Below are 21,098 nucleotides of genomic sequence, written 5' to 3'. Positions count from 1 at the left end.
ATTCTCATAAATGTATTGTTTGTTATGAATCAATATAAAGTGAACAGAATATCTCATATTATAGTCAGGTTTAGCATATACATGTACATACGAGCTTGTGAATGCCAGTGTAGTGAATGTACATGTACACCATTATCAATTTCGCTAATCTCTTTCTCATGGTCATGATTTTAACACTCATACCTGTCTTCATGATCATGATGATCATGATGATCATCATATCAAACATCAACATAATGATCAATATCATGAGCATTGGTAAACCATCAAACTCTTGTAAATAATCATATTCATCAGTAATATGTCTTAGGTTCCATTTTGTCCACTCTATGAAGAAAGAAAGATCATGTGGTTTTTTTTTTACAGTTGATAAAGTCAGAGAAAATAGTTTGGTTGCCGGCTCTCTATCGTGATCTTGATCATACAACAATAGAATTCTCGCTACCCTAAATAGGTACGAAAATCTCGAAATTCGCGAGACGAGGTAATTTTCACTCTCTCGGGTCGTCACTACAACTTCCGGTATAGAGTCCCATCCCGCTGGCGCTAGCGCCTGTGTTCGCTGTGCAGAGTTTTCACGCACGCTAAAATCGATGCCAATCAGTGTAATTTGTACAGATTATAATATGCAATGGAAAGCTTCGGGCAGAATTAGTGACTTTAGCACAAAAGGCCGTTAAACTCTACCATGAAAGAGAGGGTTGTGATCACGAACGCCTGCACAGGAAGCTGTAATGTCGAAAAGCTATCCCATAATGCAATGCGCTTTTCAGGATTTTCCCCGGATCTCGGCAGAATCGCTATTTGGGGTAGCGAGAATTATCAACTCATTTTATCAAATCACAATTTTTATTCTCTCTCCCAAAATTAATGATCTCTTGCGCAAACCAAAATATGAACATGCCCCTCACAACCAGGCAAGCTGGTTCCACCCGTAACAGACATTATCGCCCCTGTAACAGCCAATTGGCAACAAATTGGCCGGGTGAAGTTCAGCTAAAGCAGAGTAGACAGATAAAGCGTGGCCCGCGGGTGTAGCTGCTTAAATTAGTGGGATGGTACTGCACTTGACTTTGAGTGATCTCTAATTGAGAAGTGATGGCCTGGTTAACAGGATGGGAAAGTCACCTTGTATGTGCATAGTGAACATTCATGTACTGCAGTTATAAGCAAATTGGGATTTTTCAAGGAAAAAAGCCTTTAGTTATTCAAAAATTGTTATTGTCACATCTTTTTCTTTCATTTGAACATGATTTGTATTACTTGCGCTTTCAAGATGCCAGAAAATTTTAGTAAAATAATTTCATTATGAACCATATAAGAACATCCACTAGTATATTTATTTTTATAATTATAAATGTGTTTCAATTTTGAACTCTTATTATTAGGTAGATATTTTAAGTCAGTGGGATGGTAATGATTGAAAACAGATGATCTGTTAATAGCAAGATGGAGGAAGCTCTTGATGAATGTGCCCAGTGATTGGTGTTGACTTTTTTTTTTTTAATTTTCAGGGATTTTTGAGTAAATTAGCACTTTAAAAATGTGATAACCACTCTGCTCTTTGGCTTATCATGGTATTTTCCAAATCAGCCTCCCTCCCATTTTCCAAATTTTGGAGCTACCCCTGCATAAAGCTACAAAAAATGATTTCATGTAGCCTTGATGCTTCATCTTTTTAGTTTAGAGAGATAGAGAGAGAATATACTAGCGGGATGGGAAGCGAAGCTGTTATTCTTCTCTTAATGTCATTTTTATAGAAGCAGAGATGCATCTGCCATAATATCCGCAAGCTTTCATGTAACATTAGTATGACATTTTCAGGGCTAGCTAAGCCTCCCTTACGGCGTGGAGTATGTGTATGATAATGAATGTCCCAAATTCACCCATTCTTATCTTCTTTGCTTTTTCCTTTGCAATCTCTTTCTTCTCTTTGCTTTGCTACCCTGTGGATTTGCTCTCTCTCTCTTTCTCCCTTTTTCTCCCCCTCTCCCTCTCTCCCTTACATTATTCTTCACTCTCTTCCTCTGTCATTTATTTGTATGTGTGTGTTTGTTTCCATTTGTTCCTCTCTGTCTTTATACACAAGTCTCTCTTTCTCTCTCCTTTTCTATCTCCCTCTCTGTTTAACTATCTATCAGTAAATCCCCCTTCCTCTCTCTCTCTCTATCCCTATATAAGGCGCTCTCATCTCTTTTTCATCTAAAAAGATACACAGTTCTTTGTCTTGCATTCTGTTGCACATGTGCTTCATTAATGACATTCTCTCATGACCATTTGATCAAATAGGAAATAAAAATTGCAGAAACTAAAGTGAAATGGCTGTCTGTAATGCTCCTTGGTCAATCTTAAGTTTTAAACAAAATGAAAGAGTTATCTCTCCATCACAAGATCATCGTCCTCTTAATTCTCGTAATCGTCAATGCTACATGAGTCATTCAGTATAATATATCTCTTGCGTATGACGTGCAGCAACCTTCAAATAACCCCTCATATCCTCCAACCAGATCTTTATCCTCCCTGCAAACTTCACAGTCCAATTAAACTTGATACACAGGAATATTACAAAACTTCCACTCATCTTAGGTAGTAGGGGGTTGGGGAGGTGGTAGTATAAATTCAACATTGGAGCTAGGTTATAGGGGGGGGGGGGTTATACTGTTGTAGAAGCAACTTGAAATTGGTGTGTGATCATCTTTGCAGGAGCCTATAGTGTACTCTAATCAGTTAGATACACAGACATCATATTCCATTTAAATTTTAACATTGAGATTTGTTTAAAGTGGTGATTAAGAGACGACCAGGGAGGACATCTACCCTGCATCCTCCCACATCCTCCCCATCGGAAGACAGGATGGGGAGGTGTTTGCTGGTATCCCAGTCCAGGGATGGGGCCGGGCTAGGATTAGCGGGGATCCTTTACGCCTTTGTTGGTTCAGGGTGTGCCATTGTTGCTGCAGCCATTCATTGCGGTCCATTTCTGGAGGGGGTGGGGTGGGGTGGTAGGCAGTAAGGGTCCATCTACGATCGTCCCATTGTTGAGCACACACATGAATGATGCTAGGGTGAAATCCGAGATCCCGTCCATGTTTATCCTCATCAAATCGGACACTGTCCATAATTCCCACAAGTCACGGGTGAGTGCATCTCCGATTTCATCTTTCTCACCTACTCAAGGAAGGGTTAGAACCAGTTTTTATGGCCCTAATATGGGGTATTTATCGCCTTGCCACGCTCCGCCATTTCACCCTTAGCCAGATCTTTGTGTTTCTTCCATCATATTTCTTGAAAGTTGAAGAGAATGTCAGAGATATTACTCATCTTGAAGAGAACCCGAGGATAAGGGGTAATTACAATAGAAATTAGGTCAATGAGGATCTGGAGCAATTACAAAATTCTTTGATCTTGCCCATTCATCACATGAATGTAGGTTAATGTGACAGCCATACCGCTCACAATCAATGTACAGAGATTTGAATTAACACTTTGGACTGGTGCGCAAATAATTAGAGCCTAGAGGGAAACAAGGAAAGGAGCAAAGCGTAATAACCTTAATTGATGCATTACTTTTTAACACATTTGTTAGGGTTCATTGGACACATAATTCATAAAAATATAGGTAAACATAAGATGTGATAAAACAAAGTAATTAGTAAACAGCTAAGGGAGATGAACAGGAAACTGGATAGAAAAGAGGTGGTGTGGTAGAAAACAGAACGGGAAAGATTGAGAGAAAGAGAGACAGAGAGAGACAGAGAGAGAGAGGGGGGGGGGGTAAGAATTCTTGTTCAGTGAACATGTCTGACCATTCAAGTATTCCTAATATGATCATTTTTATAATGTCAAATTAAAGAATAACGCATTTTGATCATTATATAATTTCCCACATTGCATTAGTTCTTGCTATTGTATCAATAAAAAGTATGTATAAAAGCATGATGGTGATTGAGGGAGAGAGGGGAGAGAGATTAAGGAATGGTAACCTTGATAGCAAGGCGGAGTCTATTGTTGGTGTCTTGTGAAGATGGGACCAACCTTGTGCAAATTTAACACCCCCAACATGGGGAGCAATTTGGTAGATCTCAGGAGAGACTGCCAAGGTGGAAGATGTTTTTGTATGGGGCAAGTGTTGATTACTCTAACCTTTAATTGACTGAGTACTGCACAATGTTTGTTATAACCCGATGAGTTACCATGAGCATAGCTAAGGGTGTAGGAGTAGGAGGTCCCCCATTAAAATGAAGAAAAGGGAATGAACATAGAATAGAAGGCAAAAACATCCGCCCATACTCCCCCACCCTATGACCCTGTTCTCTCACATATCATCCACCTGATATTTCTTCCCCCTCCCCCCACCAATGACACCAAGAAGCCATTATAGTGTATTTGGAGCATGACTTAGAGTCTAGAACTCAAAACATGTCATCATAGTCTTCAAGGTGTTCCTTGAAACAGTATTAATCCAGACCCTAGAGGATGTAACTATCTTGTATTATGTATCTTGCATATTTTATGTAACGGTGCTCATACTGATTATGCTGCATGTAGTAAATGTCCCCCCTCCACTCTCCTGATCATGTTATGTCTGATGTTATGAGAGGAATGTTCTCTTTATTTATTCTTGTAATCTATAGACTTTTTTCTTTTATAAAAAAATCTAGATGCATATAGTTAAAGGCTTACAGTTACCAACTAAATTTGTCATACCCCTTGTAAATTTGATGTTTTTTGTGTTGAATAACAGGTGGACTGGTTGAATTAGGGCCTTTGTTGAGTACTTTTAGATGTAAGCTTTAATATGTTACATTTTGAAGAAACATAAATTGTGACAAATACATTTTTCACATACTTAATTAAACAATTACAAAACTTGGTAATTGTATGAATAATTTACTTGTTTACTGGTTATCCTTCAAAAACTTGATATTGTAACAGTTCTTGTTCATATATCCTTTATCGATGTAGTTGACAATAGTCACAATAAATAGTTAAAACATACAGTTATGAAGATTTTTAATTCATTTGTCTAGATCAATATCAAGATTTAAAGTAGCTACTTAAATTGTAGACATTTAGCAGACAGATGTTAATAATCCCTTTCCTACGACTTAATTAATAATCTGGACTATTTGCTCGTAAAATATGAAAAGTTTCAATTAGTTTCAACTTTGGTTCATAAGTTGAAAACATATAAAGTAAAAAGAGACATTGAGTATTCCCCTCATGCATATTCTGGACTATTTGTTCAGGGCATGCTTCATACATCATCATTACAGATCTAACCATTCATCATGTGAAAATGAACCCTTGTTGTTCAATGCTCCAGACCTCTCTCCTCCTCAAAAGAAAACTCAAATAGACCAGGAGTCAGAGAGGAGAATATGCCATATTTTCTGATTAAAAATGGATGAAGAGGATCGATTGCGAGGATCAGGGTTTTGAAAGAGGACTCTTCGTCTGTCTAAATGCAGGATATTTGTCATCACACAGTATGAATAGTGAAGCAATGAATGGATGGGTTGACTAAAGGTTGCATTGTTATCACTATGTGTGGGCTGTCGCAAACATTTATGTCTAATTTCAGAGGAGTTGTAAAAGTACCCAAGTTGAAAAGGTTTATCGTAAAGTATGCTAATCCTTTCAAGTTGTTCGATATAAAAATGGAAGTTGTTTGAGATTGAGAGTGAGTAAAAGAAAGAAGTTGGAAAGAGAGAGAGATAGAGAGATGGAGAGAGACAGAGGTTATGAATGTGTTGGCAAGAGAATAAGGAAAGAATTGGGAAACAATAAGGACAGAGAAGAAGTATTGAGAGTAAGAGGTAAAACATGAAATGTCTTTGGGAAGAAAGGAAGAAAGAAGACATACAAACATACATTGTAGAGAGAGAGAGAGAAAAGAGAGAGAGAAGGGGGATGGATAGAGAGAGACTCAGAGAGACAGAGAGATGGAGAGACGGAGAGACAGACACACAGCAAGAAAGAAAGAAAGAAGGAAATCACTGGGGAGATAGATGAAAGAGGCTATGGAAGACCCAACAATACTGACTGCTGCATGTTTGAGCATGGACAGAAGCACGAAACCTTCTATGAATCCGTGGGTTGAGTGTCTTCATGGAGGTGAATGAACAAGAATTCACAAGTCTTGATAATCCCCTCCGGATTGGCTGTGTAAGGTAGATCACTCCACAATGCCTGGACTCCTAGAGGCTGGGTTAAAGGTAGCGTTGTTGATTTGAAAGGCAATACATTATCATGAGTATCTTGAAATGTAGCGAAACTCAGAAAATTCCTTTTGCAAAAAAGAAAAACTCTGCTGAATTAAGCAAGTGCTCATGGTTCGCAAATATTTATGCTGCCAAAAGGGTAACTCTGAAATTTTGCAATTCGCAAAAGTTTTATGTTTGTCCCAAAGGTTTCTAGTTTTAGAGCATATGTTTACATGTCAATTGGTAAGTTGAAATGTGAAAATTTGATATGTGATTTTGTGCAAAACAACAAATATGTACAATTTCAGTTAAGTTTGATGATAACAAAGTACCTATTGTTTACCCAGAAAAACATATTAATAAATACATTTTGAAAGTCATAGCTGCAGAGATTCCTGAAGCTTTTTAATGATATGGGCAAGGACAGCCAAATATGATTTAGTGTTCATTCCTGAAAGCCATTGATTTCTTAGTATGAAAGAGGATGGGAAACTATCTTCCTTTTAATTGATATCTTTATATGAAGTTCATATCTTCATGAGATGAAGAATTTTTTCTTTGACATGTTTATTTCTCGAAATAAAAAGGAAACTGTAAACCTATACCATTCAGTGACACCACCTTTAAGGGAAGAACACTGGTGACTGATGGATGCTAGTCACCCCAGGAGCTCCTAACAATCTATCAGCACTGGAGATGCTCAGACATTATTAAAACAAGCTCTCTAAACAGCAGCCAGATTGGAGTACACACAAACATAGTAATGCACACATGGGTCTATCATCGAGAAATGATTCATCCAAATACTTTATTTAAAGAAGGCCAGTCTTTGGAAATTCTCGTTTAACAAAAATATACTGTAATTCAAACCAATACAAAAAATGCATCTCAGCTTTGTGTGCAAGTAATTATCAACACCGTAAAGGACTTCTGTATTTCTACATCTCTATCCCATTAAATTACATGTCGGTGCATTTTGAGTTTCCATGTTCTCGCTACATGGTACATTATGCTATCAGCTGAGAGGCAGAAGGGCAGTAATACCCTGTAAAATGATGTTAGCTAATGCCCTTCTGGCTCTCAATAGATGAAATAAATACAGTAGTACCACAAACTGACCACTGTATCGGTCAGCCATTGCTCCTACCATCTCATTAAGGAGTCCACATCACCCTCCCTGATCGAATACTCATCCCAGCGGCTGCTCAAACATTGGGTACTTGGGCCTGCTTGACGGCGGCGGACAAACTTTAATTTCCTGTTATTAGTGTAAGGCACAAACATTTACTCCTTGTTCCAAATATTGCCATCCATGGCTGCCAGCCTACAGTATTGCTAGACGGCTATAGTAGTATGTGGAAATAGGCAGGAGATGAAAGGGTTTAAATTATATTCCATCTGCCTCAAAGATATTCGATAGTCTTCAACATGTTATAATTGTGACTAAGCTTGACATTATTGTCAACTGACGTTGTTATTTGTTTTTCTTTTGATGCATAAATAATGCAGGCTAGTCATTTTCCCATTTATTTTAAACATTTTATTAATTGTAGTTCTATTCATACAGACATCATTATAATTACCAAAACTGCTTGCCACAAGACCCCTGTTACAACATATCGTCGCTTGCCCGCACAAAGGCCGCTATCGGCAAATTTGGTCAAATTTTTTGAAAATTACTTTTTGTTTGCATCATGTAGAGAATTAAAAATGCTACAATTTGATATGTCGCTTGTTTCCAGATTCGTCTTTGTTATCAAGATATTCTTCAAAAACAAAGGCCGCTATCTCCGTAGTGCACAAAATTTCCCTGCACAAAGGCCGCTATTCGCGCTACGGCCTTTGTGCGGTGACAAAATCCGCGCGTTGAATGCACAAAAGCCGCAATACACCATATTCTGTCGTCTGCAAGGAAATCTGGGAGCTCGCGGAGCTAAGTTTTCGTCTGCTAGATGTATCATTCAAAGTAAGTTATTTTTCTAATTTCCGTATTTAAATCATTAACATAATTGAACAATGACTTTAATAGTTTGAATTGAAATGTACACCAAGAAACATGAACACGTTATTTTAAGCGCTCCCATCGCTGTTTTTAATCTGTCTACATTATGGTATTCCTTTTGTTTATATCTAATCTGGGCAGCCCCACAGGTTGACTTTACTGTAGTGGTGATTATTCTAGTTACTTGCGTTTCAATTTTCAGTTTTGCTATAATTAAAAGTAATCTATGGCATGCAATTGATTACATAATGGCCTATTTTATATCACATGAAGCTAAGTTTGTAAAAAAAAAAGACTGCAGATATAATTCCCTTCATGTTTTTTAATTTCGAACGGCATCTGGTTAGGCCAGTAGACGGCTTCTAAGCAGGCTTAGCTTTAGGTTGGGTCTAGTGACTTGGGCCTGACTTGGGCCAGGGTATTCTTTGTTTTTGAGTTTCAGTCAGATCTACATCAGTACATGTCAGTAGTACTAGTATAGGCCTAGTAGTACAGCGTACAGTCTACATGTCTACATCTACAGTAGATCTGCTAAGACAAGAGTAAGACTAACTGAGTAAGACCATCTACTGATCTAGATCTCTAGATCTAAATCAAAGGAGTACTGATCTAGACTTGTTTTTGCCAAGACATTTCACCACTTATGCTTGCACAACACCGTTTTTTAGTGGGGCAAGAATAGTCACAAGACAAATGAAATAGACTACTGTACTACTACTAGGCTTGTAATGATTATCCACCCCTGCAAGAGGCTTAGCCCTACTGCGTAATTTAGCCCCTTGCGTTAATACTAGTGGGAAACTAACGATTAACCACCCCTGTAAGAGGCTTGAAAACGTACCTCTACAACTCCTCCGCTATCCATAACGCGTGACTAAATGAATAGCAATCCTTCATGAATAGCGGCCCTTATGAATAGTGAGCAAACCATAGGCAATTTACCTTGCTATTCATAAGGACCACTATTCATAACGTGTGACTAAATGAATGCTGTCTTTTATAAATAGCGGTCCTTATGAATGGCGAGCAGACCCCAGATGGACTAGTACTTTACTAGCCTTTGACTTTCTAAGCCTCTCAGTTTCATGGCAAAAGGTCTAGATCTAGACTACCGTAGTAGACTGTACTAGCTTGAAACTATGAACCTGTAGTCTGTAGAATTATGACCCCCTTCTCACTGCATGGTCGTATTATATTCCATTATGCTACCTAGCTGAACTGAACTATGACGATTTATCCAGCCTCTGTATTAGTTGACTGAGAGACTGAAATAAACCTACTTGTACTTGTCAATTAAGTGAAAAAAACGTTCTGCCTGACATTTGGCCAACCTTTTAGTTCTAGAAAAATTAGTAACTTCTTCAAAGCCTAACACAATGTAATTTTATATTGCTGTGTTCTTGTAAATTAACACTCAGTGATTAACAATTTAAATAGCCATTTGCACTGCTATCGATCTAACTAAAGCAGAGGTAGTAATATTATTATTAGTAGTGTTCCTAAAACTAGCCTAAAACTTTAAAAAGCTTAGCCTATACTCTTGAATAAACACTCTCTGCTCATTATTTGAGGATTTTGGTTCCTTGTATTTGGTGTTTGGATTCATTGAAATGAGCATGTCAATTGATCTTTATCAGCAAGTGGCATACATTTTTTTGATATATATTAATGAATGGGCCAAGATGTAGATCAACACAATTCAATGACATTGAAGATATGCTCTACATTACGAAAAGCTCTCGTTAAAACTATACCCCACCACTATAGCACAGCAGTCAATGTAATCTGGTGGGGTAGCACTACCCCAGATTCGTTTCTCTCGTTAAAACTTTGTAATCTGGTGGGGTAGCAATACCCCAGTTTCGTTTCTCTCGTTAAAACTTTGAGAGAGCTACTACTATTACACAAGCACCAATGGGAATCTGATGGGGTCTCACTACCCCACTTTCAATTCTCTCGTTAAAAACTTGGACAGAGCCTTGAGGCTCTGAGTGAGAGATTAAGATATTGGATTGCAGCTGGACTCTACATCATCTTACGTAATACTAGTGTAAACAAACTCTTACTGGGGTCTGCCTGAAAGGAAATGAGAAGTAGGAAATAAGTATTTTACTTGTTTTAAGATATTTTTATGTCCTAAAGTCACTAATAATTTAGATGGAGACCAAAATGAAAGTTCGAACGAAGCAAAATGACCCATAATTGGCGATATAACAACAATTTTAACTCTGGCAGCGAACCCCTGCATGTGTCTCTTTCTCCCTTCTCCCTTCCTTTCCCCTTGTATCATGCTTATCTCTCTCTCGCTATCACCTCATCAAGGTCTCGGTGGGGGTGGATTACAGCGCTAGTGTTTACTTAGGGCTTATCACAATCTCAGCTCTAGTACAAGTAGAAATGGTGAAAGTCAAATGGGGGTTTCAATTTTAAACGACGAGTTTTCGTCATGAGATAATTCTAGACATTGTGACATTGATACAAAGTCTAAAAGCTGTAGTCTAGGTGCAGACAAGCTGATATTCAAACTTTTAATTCATAAGTATATCAACTCACAGTATGAAACTCAGGCCTAGGTGAATTTCATGAGTAAACCAACAAGCTTAATTTACACACATTTCAATCCCTTCAATCAGTTACTAACATGTTTTTTGCAATTGTTTAAAGTAAGCATAATGATTTATTTTTTTAAATAAACAGTTATTAATATACCATATTTGATTTGGGATTTGAGAAAATAATGTTGGTTTATTCATTGCGCCCATTAGAAAATATAGCAAAGAAAAAACAATTATAACAGCGTTAATTATTTTCCATTTCTATGTTCTATAGATATGCTGAATGATACAGAAGACCTGGTTTTGGTCCATTGGACGAAAACCGGAAAAAAGAATGTGGTGGCTGTTCAAGATTTAGAGGAGATATATGGAGTCTGGGTTGGGTCAAGATGTACAATGAAGTGGGGACGGCAAAGCTTGAAGGGTACCATTCTGGCTGTTGATGACCGGAGAGAGGCTGAGCCAGAGAAACAGAATGACTACAGCGATAGTGATGATGACAATATGCCTTTAGCTGTCCTTGCTAGTAAGTTACCTATATTTAAATACTGTTCCAACGATTCATTTTGTGTAGGATATTGTAACAACACTTCCTCATTCTGTTTTAATGTAATCTTCTTTGCATTACAGTGGTAAATGTAATTATAGAATATCATTTATCTCAAATGTCAGCATGAAAATCAGCAACAATGAAATAAAAGACATGTTTTTAGGTACACAGTTCTATTTTAATCCCCATTATAGTTACATGAGATCATGATACAAGTGCATGTCATTGTCAGTGTGAGCATGGAGAAGAAATTTTAAATCTTGTTGAAAACTACTTAAAATTTTTTCTTTTGTTTTCATTTGCAGAAAGATCTGTGAACCGATTTTCTACTAAATTGTGGTCATCCATCGTGTTTCGTTGAAGTATGGGCAGCATGTGTCCGTTGCCATACAGCTTTGTGTCATGGGCATTGGATGGGGGATGACCCATGTGGCTCATATTCATACTTTGTAAGTATTATTTGATTATATTTCAAGTCACTGAACTAATAAGATGATATCATATGAATAGCATTTACTTTTCTAAAAATAGTGTGATATCTGTCATTACAATGTCCTTAGAGTACCAATATCTCACATCTTTTTAAAACAATAAGTTCTTTTGTACTTCAATGTCATTGATAATTTAATTCCTATTTATGTGCTGCCCAAGAAGAACTGGAGGTTGTCACCATGATTTAGTTCTTGACTGGATTTGCATGAGATGTTTGTATCTGAGGCTTAGAAGATTGCTACAAACTCATTTGATTTTCCTTAGTTAGCTCACCAACAATGTTCCTGTCAGAGTGTTTGCGTATGAACTATTGTATAACTAATATAATGTCAATGCTTTCTAGTATTTCTCCTTAGTTAACTCACCAACAATAATGTTCCTGTCAGAGTGTTTGCGTATGAACTATTGTATAACTAATATAATGTCAATGCTTTCTAGTATTTCTTCTGCATCTTGTATTACTCTTTCATAAACAGAGTGAAATGGTACCTATCCCAGAGCAACACAATTAATGACGAGAAGATCATCTATCATTGTATGCAGACCATCAAGGTATGTCAGCTCTAAGACATGTATGAATTTATATTTTGGTATACATAAAAAGAGGATAGAGGGAAACACTGGTGGTGATACTTAATAATATTTTACTCTAAAGAAGAATTGTTATAATAATGGTCATATGATAATCATTTAAGATAGTTCTAATAGGTAATAACTTGTTCTTTTCTGTGTAAAAACTCCTGTACAAAAAAACCATAGTCAAGGTACAAATATAATGGGTTAACAAATTGGATGAGACCATATTCCTGCAACACATTTTCTCTAATACACTAACAGGACTGGGACTGCATGTGACAGTCAACGAAGACATCGAGGGAAGTATGCAGAGCATTGACAACGACTGTGCAGCGCAGATGGTCAACAAAGACACCGATGAAAGTATGCAGACCACTGATGACGTCAGTTTAATCCTATGTTAACTCATGGGGGGGGGGGTCAATTTGACCCCCCCCCCTGTAGAAACTTTGCGACTTCTCCGAAATCGCGGCAGATATGAAATTTTCCTTTCATGACTTTTTAGTCTTACACATCTTTTAAAACAATTTTTTGAAAATCGGACGTATAGTTACAAAGTCACGTGACCTTTTGTCTTTGCATGTCAGCCCGAAAATCGCTCATTTTTGTGATTTGTGCACAAAACATGCAAATGTCATTTTTCAAAAACATTAGTTATTTATCTTGTTTAAAGTTTAGGTGTTTGTTTTGGGATAAAAAAATTGAATTGTAGTTATAAATGAAATAAAACAACAAAAACAATAAAATACATAAGTTAAAAAAACAATGAAATACATAAGAAATTATCAAAACAAGAGATTACATGAGGAATAACCTGGCTCTTCCGATTTTTTGTGTTGTATTATTATTCCAAACGGTCTAACAAATATATGTAGTGAAAAAAAATGCTAAAGATGAATAATGTATGATTTATGGGCAAAAATGTGAATTGTATGACCTTATTTGCATAAATTACCATAAATATGCAAATGAGTGAATGTTTCAAAAATTTGAAATTACCATAGTATTCTATACACTTCACTTGACATGCATGCAAATTTTCGCGGCGATCAGCGGTGAAACGGCCAAGATCTTAGGGGGGGGGGGTCAAATTGACTCCCCCCCCCCCCCGTAAAAACCTGGTCTGAAATAGCCCAGTTATAATAGGGTTAAGGCCTCTAACTTTTTAAGTTCCCAGAACTTACATGATAAATGATAAAGACCAACATATTAAACCAACCAAAAGCTTCCAAGCTATAGACAAACCAGGTAAGTCAGTTTAAGGCCAACATCTTTTAGGTTCCCTGACCTTACTGTACATGAAACATGAAGACAAACATCCACAAACCACTAGTAACTTAGCTTCCAAGATGACCCAGGTAAGTCAATTGAAGCCAATAACCTTAAAGTTCCTAGACATTACATGAAGAAGGCAACCATCTTTGATGATCCAGTACAATGTTAAGCTTCCAATACGAACCAGGTAAGTCAGTATAACCTCCCCGACAGAACTCCCCTGACACCGGATGAAATACATGACCTCATGTATTTCTGCCTCAATTCAACTTCCTTCAAATGGCGAGATAATTACTACCAGCAAGTTCAAGGCGCAGCCATGGGATCGCCTCTTTCACCGGTTATAGCCAACATCTTCATTGAGCACTTCGAAACTACAGCACTCCAGACTCTCTCACAACGCCCTTCTCTCTGGCTCCGATATGTCGACGACACATTCGTCATCTGACCACATAGCAGACGTGACTTAAGACCAGATCAGTGTGCATTGTTCAGCAAGTCGTTTACTTCTAGATTTAGCGTGGAAAGCTCTGTCTCTGAAATGTGGTTGTCCATCAAATCAAATCTTCTTGACATCCTGGAACAACATGTGCCCTCAAAATGTCATCCATACGGTACAACCAACCTTGGATATAAACACCAAAGTGAAGCGTCTATCAAGAAGAAAGAAGCGTCAATATGTGAAAGCTAGGAGCTTAGCTGGCACTCAAGAAGACTTTGAGAAGTACCGAGCTCTGAAGAAAGAGTCAAGATTTGCATGCAAACAAGCATGCAATGACCACATCAGGAACATCATTTCACCTGAGTCCAAATGCAACCCGAAACGGTTCTGGTCATTCATTAACAGTAAGAAGTGTGATACACAACTGGTGTTGCTCCTCTTAAGTCACCAGGAGGAATCATCCAATCTGACTGCACTTCCAAGGCAGATACCCTCAACAAACAGTTTGCATCAGTTTTTACCAAAGAGGAGTGCCCAACTAATATTCCAGACAAAGGTGACAGTCGATCCTTATCCCTCCATGGAGGACATTGACATCTCTCCAGCTGGTGTCAACAAGCTGTTATCTGGACTTGACCCCTTCAAAGCGACAGGCCCGGACGGAATTTCGGCTAGGTTACTCAAGGTACTTGCTGATGAAGTCACCAGAGTACTTGCAACATTATTCAAAGCATTTGTTGAACAAGGCATTATTCCAGATGACTGGAGGACGGCAAATGCTGCTCCTGTGTTTAAGAAAGGTGATAGGAGCAGTCCAGAGAATTATAGACCCATTTCTCTGACATCTATTCCATGCAAGATCTTAGAGCATATCATCTGCACCTTGATGAAAATAACATCCTCTCAGATGCCCAGCATGGATTTCGCAAACATCGTTCATATCACCCAATTACTCATCCTTACCTGTGACGACATGATTTTGTTAGATTTCTCAAAGGCCTTCGACAAAGTCCCTCACCATCGACTTCTATACAAACTGAAATTCTATGGCATCCATCGGTCTACACTGAGCTGAATACAAGACTTCCTCCACAACCAGATTGTTTGCAGATGACTGTCGCCTCTACCACAAGATTTGCTCTCAAGATGATGCATCTGCAAGAGGATCTCAACTCCCTACAGCAGTGGGAATCAGACTGGCTGATGACATTTAATCTTCAGAAATGTCAAACTATCTCGGTCACTAAAAAGAGGACCCCAATCAACAAGACATACTCAATCCATGGTCAAGCGCTGGAAAAGGTTAGCTCTGCCAAGTATCTTGGTATAAACCTACATCAAAACATGAGCTGGAAATATCACCATATTAGCCTGGTCGCCATGCAGGCAAACTTCACCCGAGCCTTCTTGCAACGCAACGTGAGTTCCTGCCCAAGAAACATCAAGGTGCTATATGCTACAAGGCTCTCCTCAGACCTGTCCTGGAATATGGAAGCGAAGTGTTAATTGGACCCTTTCACCAAGGATAATATTCGGAAACTGGAGAAACGACGGTACACCAGGTTTACTGTAGGAGACCACCGTCGCACAAGTAGTGTCACCAACATGCTCCTTCGTCTGAAGTGGCCCACTCTTGAAAAAAAGGCGTGCTCAGTTCAAGGTGATAATGATGTACCACATACTCAACTCCTTGGTGATGTACCAGCTGCGCAATACTTCAATCAGGCCTCAACTTCCCTTCGTGGCCATCAGATGAAGATGCATGTTCCATATGCTCGCACTTGCACATATCAGAAAACCTTGTTCCTGACACCATCAGACTCTGGAACGTTCTCCCTGCATGTGTAATCGCCTGTACCTCAGTAGCCAGCTTGAAGACTGAGGTGCAGAAAACACAGTTGCGCTAGGATTGCGTCTGTTCTTTTTAACCGCACATAGATTAAATACGCCAACAGCATGGTGGCTTGGCTTCTAATGAGAAGGTTGCTGGGAGTCTCCTAATCCCACCCCTTTTGCCTCTGTGACTGACCGGCTTGGAGTGTATTCGAATTAGGCTGGTGATTGTTCTCCATGTCTGGGAGGAGACTTTTCCCTTACTACAGTTTCCCCTCAAATTATGCAGATATTCACTTAAGTACTAATGATGGGGATGGTCATTTAATGGACCAGAGTTGAGGTCTATGTCACCACATTTCAGGGGTGGTGATCGATCTAAATGTTGCTGTAGAATTTACATAGTATGATATTCTGCGTCCAATATATCTCTCAAAAAGTCGTTTACCCCTAAGCAGGCTTGTGTGCTATACTTCTTGTACATGATGTACTTGTTTTAAACATGAGTCCTTATATTTAAAAATTGTGAGGCAGCAAGAATCAGGAACAATAACAGCACTTTCATTGTCCTTTTGTGGGACTAATCTGTTCTATTTGAGTTGACAGTTAATGAAGACTTTGCCGGCTCAGCAAACTTGGTTGTTGCAGTCCATTATTATCTTGTCAGTAGCTGAGCAGGCCAAAATGGCTTCTCTCTGTAATATTTTCACTGCGTTCAAGTGATACAGAAATGTAGTAAAATGGTACATTTCTCTGAGCAATGGGTATGCTAGTTCATGCATGTGTGTATGTAATTTACATTGCAGTATATTTTGTCTACTCGATTTAGAATGGACGAGGCAGAAACGCTATGTTATAAGTAAAAACACAAATATACAATTCTGCTAGTGCCATACCAATTAAAGCACCTAAAAATGTCAAAGCAAAATTACAATTTTTGTTTTTGCAATTGTGAACTCATGACAGGTTAGAATAGATATATCTGCTTCTGAACAAATATCTTGTTCACATTCTTAAATGTATTGTCAACTGATTAACAATAAATTAAATCAAACTCGTTAAGTGGAATAATATATAAGAATGATATGCTGTTACTTGCCCGAAATAGAAACTTGTGTAGGAAAATGTGAGACAATCATGTTTCTTGTAGTATAGAAATGAATGCTGACAATTTAAAATGATCAATAACATACAAACCTGACAAAGAGAGGAGATAAACAAACTTTGTATTATCAAATAACTAAAATTAAATGTATTTTGTTTGTAATATCTCTATGGATTTATTTTTCGGGGGACTGGCAGGAATATGGACATTGCTTGTATTTTGTATGTACACAAGATATCAATTATCCTGCCAAATGTTTATGGATTCATATGATGTTCATGTAGTGAATGTGTATACATGTGTATAATTCAACTGTGACGCGATAACTGTATACATAAGGCTATCTACCTATCTCCATAATCATATATTTCATACTGGATTTGAAATTGTTATTGTTGTTTTCGATAGCTATCTGTTTAGTTGCACTTCAATAGCTGCTATTGAAGTGCAATTAAACGGATGACTGTGGATCGGGAGCTAGCGGATGGGGGGGGGGGGGGGGGGGAGTTGACAGGAAATATTATATTATGAGACATTTTTATTTATGTTAATTGTACACAATATGAAATTAAGGGGCACTTGCACATTATAAATAATTATCCATTATTATGTACATTTTTTTCTATTGTTAAACGTTATATTGTATTTTCTATCATTTGTATTTTTCAATGTCAAAAAAGCCAATGGAAGCAAAGGGGGGGGGGGGGGGGGGGGGTCTGTATTGGGCGCCAAAATGGCATATTTAACGCGCAATAGGAAAATTTGGTTTCTTCTGGACAATTTGAACCCCATCAATTTCTGATAGCTTGGACCCCATGAATCCAAAAATTCCACACAAAAAAAAAATCAACTTTGGCACAAAAATCCTATGGGAGCTGTTTCAGTGACATACCGTACCACACTATGTCGATTGTCGATCTTTCATTTATTTATTTCAGTGTGAAAACAGTGTATGACGTATGCACTAATTAAATTGTATAATTGTTACTAAAATCACGTGGCACCACAATATTGATACTCATTTGATTTTAGAAAATAGAAGCACAAGTTCTTTGTGGTTTTACTATAGTAATGTAAATATCTTTAAAAAAAATTGAATTGGGATTTTAGTACTGCATTGTGGCATGAATTAAATAGTTTGTACTTACATTGTATACTGTATATAAATAGAGAGAGAAAATGATTATAATATAACTTATTTTAATTTATGATTGAATTAATTTATCAGTGGAATTTGAAATTTATTGAACGAGATATAATAAATTATTGAACAAGATATAATAAATGGACATTTCTAATTTGTTCCTTAAAAATAGCCTTTGTGTCATTCATTATTCCTGAACCGACAATGAAAATGATAGATTCTTACTGGGAACGTACAGTGTTTGATGAATAATTGGAATAAAGCATGCATAAAAGTGGTTGACTGTATAGTTAGTGAACGAGAGAGACGTCTACGGTTTTATTAAGATATTTGTTGAACTCTAAACTTATCAGACAGTGCATATTTATATAATTTGGCTGAATCCGTACAAATTGATAAAATAATAAGTCTAGTTTCACAATGGGCAAACAATAGAATCCAAATGTGGCTTTCCTCCCCTTTTCATTGCTATAGCTATAGGTTGCAAATAGCACATGACCCCAAAATAAAATGACAAGATAATGTTACAGAATGTGAGACCGCCCCCACCCAACTTCAATATGTTTAGCTAAATCAACACTGACACTTTATCTCAGTGGTATATTTTTATGTTGAGATACCTCTCGCCCCCCCCCCTAATAAAAAAGTAGAGTACGGCCTTTGTGCAAACAAAAAAACAAACAATAAGTAACGGCCCTGCTTATCCATTTAACTAGCCCATTTCATTAATTTTATGTACAAGATGAAGAAGGATTAATATTGGCGAAATAAAACAAAACAAATATATTATAAGTGTATCAGCAATAAACTAAATAAAGAAAAGAAGCCCCTCTTTTCCACAGAGAAGCACACAAATTACTGATGTGTGCAGAGGCGGATCCAGCCGGCGGCGAGGAAGGGGGGGGGGGGAGGACAATTCGTGAGAAAAAAAGGGCGCATAAGCGGGGGGGGGGGGGGGGGGGGGTTAATGAGCAATATTTTTTTTTTACTCAACCCCCCCCCCCCCCCCCCCCCCCTCTCCCCGCCCCTGCCAAGGATCCGCAACTGGATGCGTAAACAGAATTACAACTTTGGGGAAACTAACTGCACAAATTACAGCGCATACCTACAACACGTAGAGTACGGCCTTTGTGCATAGAACGCGCATGTTTAGTGCCTGCACAAAAGCCGTTACGCGCATAGCGGCCTTTGTGCAGGGAACGCCCAGCGCGTTCAACTCACTGCACAAAAGCCACTAACACTAAATCGACGATAACTAAAAAAATAGTGCTTGTTTTGCAAAAATAAATTGCCAGTCTAATAGAGTATGCCAAAATCCACGTATTCATATGTGATTTTTCTCTGTTAAAGAAGACTTGTGAGTTTAAACCTTTTAAAACGCGATATCTCGGAACTAACTTTTGAACCGCGAAACGCGTTAGCGGCCTTTGTGCGGGCAAGCGACGATATAGTTACTGTTTCAACAAAGGAGTGTTTAATATACAATCAGCTTCCATTGACCTGTTGCATTTAAATCTATGTTTTTAAACCCACCTATAACTGTGTTTGCAGTTATTCTTTTTCAACCATTGTTGATAATTAAATTCATATACCTATATTCAATGGATTGCAGATGAATAGCTGATATGAAGTGACTTTGCACAATCCCTTGATAATTTGTGTGAATAGTCTTTACAAGTTTTATTCAAAACTTACAGCTACCAATATGAATGGAGAGCCATTGCATGCCTGCACAAAATACAGCGAAATTCTTATGGAAATATTTGCCCTCTTACTTCATCCCAAAGTGTCACAATTTGGACGGACTATCCCTTGGAGGAAATATGGAGTGGTGGATAGATGGGGATCCAGTATAATTTCATTTTTAGGGTAGCAGGTAATCAGATTTTAGGGGCACGTGTGCAAACATGGCTGCCACGGCCGGCACATGATCCAGTCATCTTAGGTTCCCCTGGGGAACGTTGAACCTCCTCATTCCATTAGTGTCATCAGCTGAGAACCCCTTCAGACCTCCTTGGGTTACCTCTGACCATCATGATGTAGGGTTGAGTATTCGTAAATGAATGAGATGAATTTAAACTATAAAAGTTTTTTGGAAAAGCTCTTTAAAGGTTTTTATCCATAACCCAAAACATTGTAATGTAGGTTGTACATCAGTGAATAAATCAGGTGAATCTAAACATCAAGAAGGTTTAAATCCATGGCCGTAATTGTTAAGACTACTGCTTTAACTGAATGGGTTGATAACACTATTTGATAATATTAACATATTTACAAGTGTAGATTGTACTTCTACCTACACAAAATTTGATTACATTTCACGTTACATATTGATACTCCCTATATCACTCAAGTGTAATTGCCCCCAGGTATTCTTATAATAAAAATAGCTGCTTTATACATATACATTCGGAATTAAACGTACATGTAGTCTATTTACGTTGATACTAAGTCCACATCTACATAAGATGATCATTTCTCTATCCCTTCTTCCTTCCTCTCTACTCTTTCTCTGTCTTTTTGCTTCCCTTTCTCAATTCCCCAGACATTCTTCAGTTCCCTCATCTATCTCTTTGTGTGCACTGCATTACATTTTTTGCAACACTTTTCCTTTCTTGTCTCACAATCTATCTCATAAACCTTTCTTGTTTCCTCTGTACTTCTCCATCTGTACATCTATCCTCCAGTATCTCGAGGTCTGACTCTCCATGAATGTAATTCATTTAATTTCTGTGAAAGGAATACCCAACAAGTTCTCAATCCTCCCCAAAATGATCCTCTTTAAAGTGCATGACATTGTCACTTGCTCGGTGCATTGAAGCATTGACCCTATTTCTCATGAGAGTTCGCTCCTTATGTTCCCCTATGCCTCGCTCTCTATGTTCCCACTCTGCGTTACCCTACCATAATCCTATAAC

At 37.9% G+C, this 21,098-nt stretch overlaps 1 protein-coding gene and 1 long non-coding RNA gene across 2 annotated transcripts in view; both read left to right on the top strand.

Annotated features, from left to right (window-relative positions):
• The first annotated feature begins 7,826 nt into the window (after nt 1-7,826).
• Nucleotides 7,827-12,311, top strand: LOC115919469. The gene is made up of 4 exons (XR_004061866.1): nt 7,827-8,172; nt 11,038-11,289; nt 11,619-11,762; nt 12,282-12,311. It is a non-coding gene; the product is annotated as an uncharacterized LOC115919469 (long non-coding RNA).
• A 1,932-nt stretch (nt 12,312-14,243) lies between these two features.
• The window catches only part of LOC580222 (cadherin EGF LAG seven-pass G-type receptor 2), a 64,865-nt gene continuing 58,010 nt past the window's right edge, over nt 14,244-21,098 (top strand). Inside the window, exons 1-2 of the mRNA XM_031000089.1 lie at nt 14,244-14,807; nt 15,209-15,414. Of these exons, the coding sequence (XP_030855949.1) occupies nt 14,244-14,807; nt 15,209-15,414 (770 nt within the window). The remainder of the gene's footprint in view (nt 14,808-15,208; nt 15,415-21,098) is intronic.

This window comes from Strongylocentrotus purpuratus, unplaced genomic scaffold (genome assembly GCF_000002235.5).
Source record: "Strongylocentrotus purpuratus isolate Spur 01 unplaced genomic scaffold, Spur_5.0 spur5_scaffold_6, whole genome shotgun sequence".
Lineage (NCBI taxonomy): Eukaryota > Metazoa > Echinodermata > Echinoidea > Camarodonta > Strongylocentrotidae > Strongylocentrotus > Strongylocentrotus purpuratus.
This window is presented reverse-complemented; position numbering and strand designations above follow the sequence as displayed.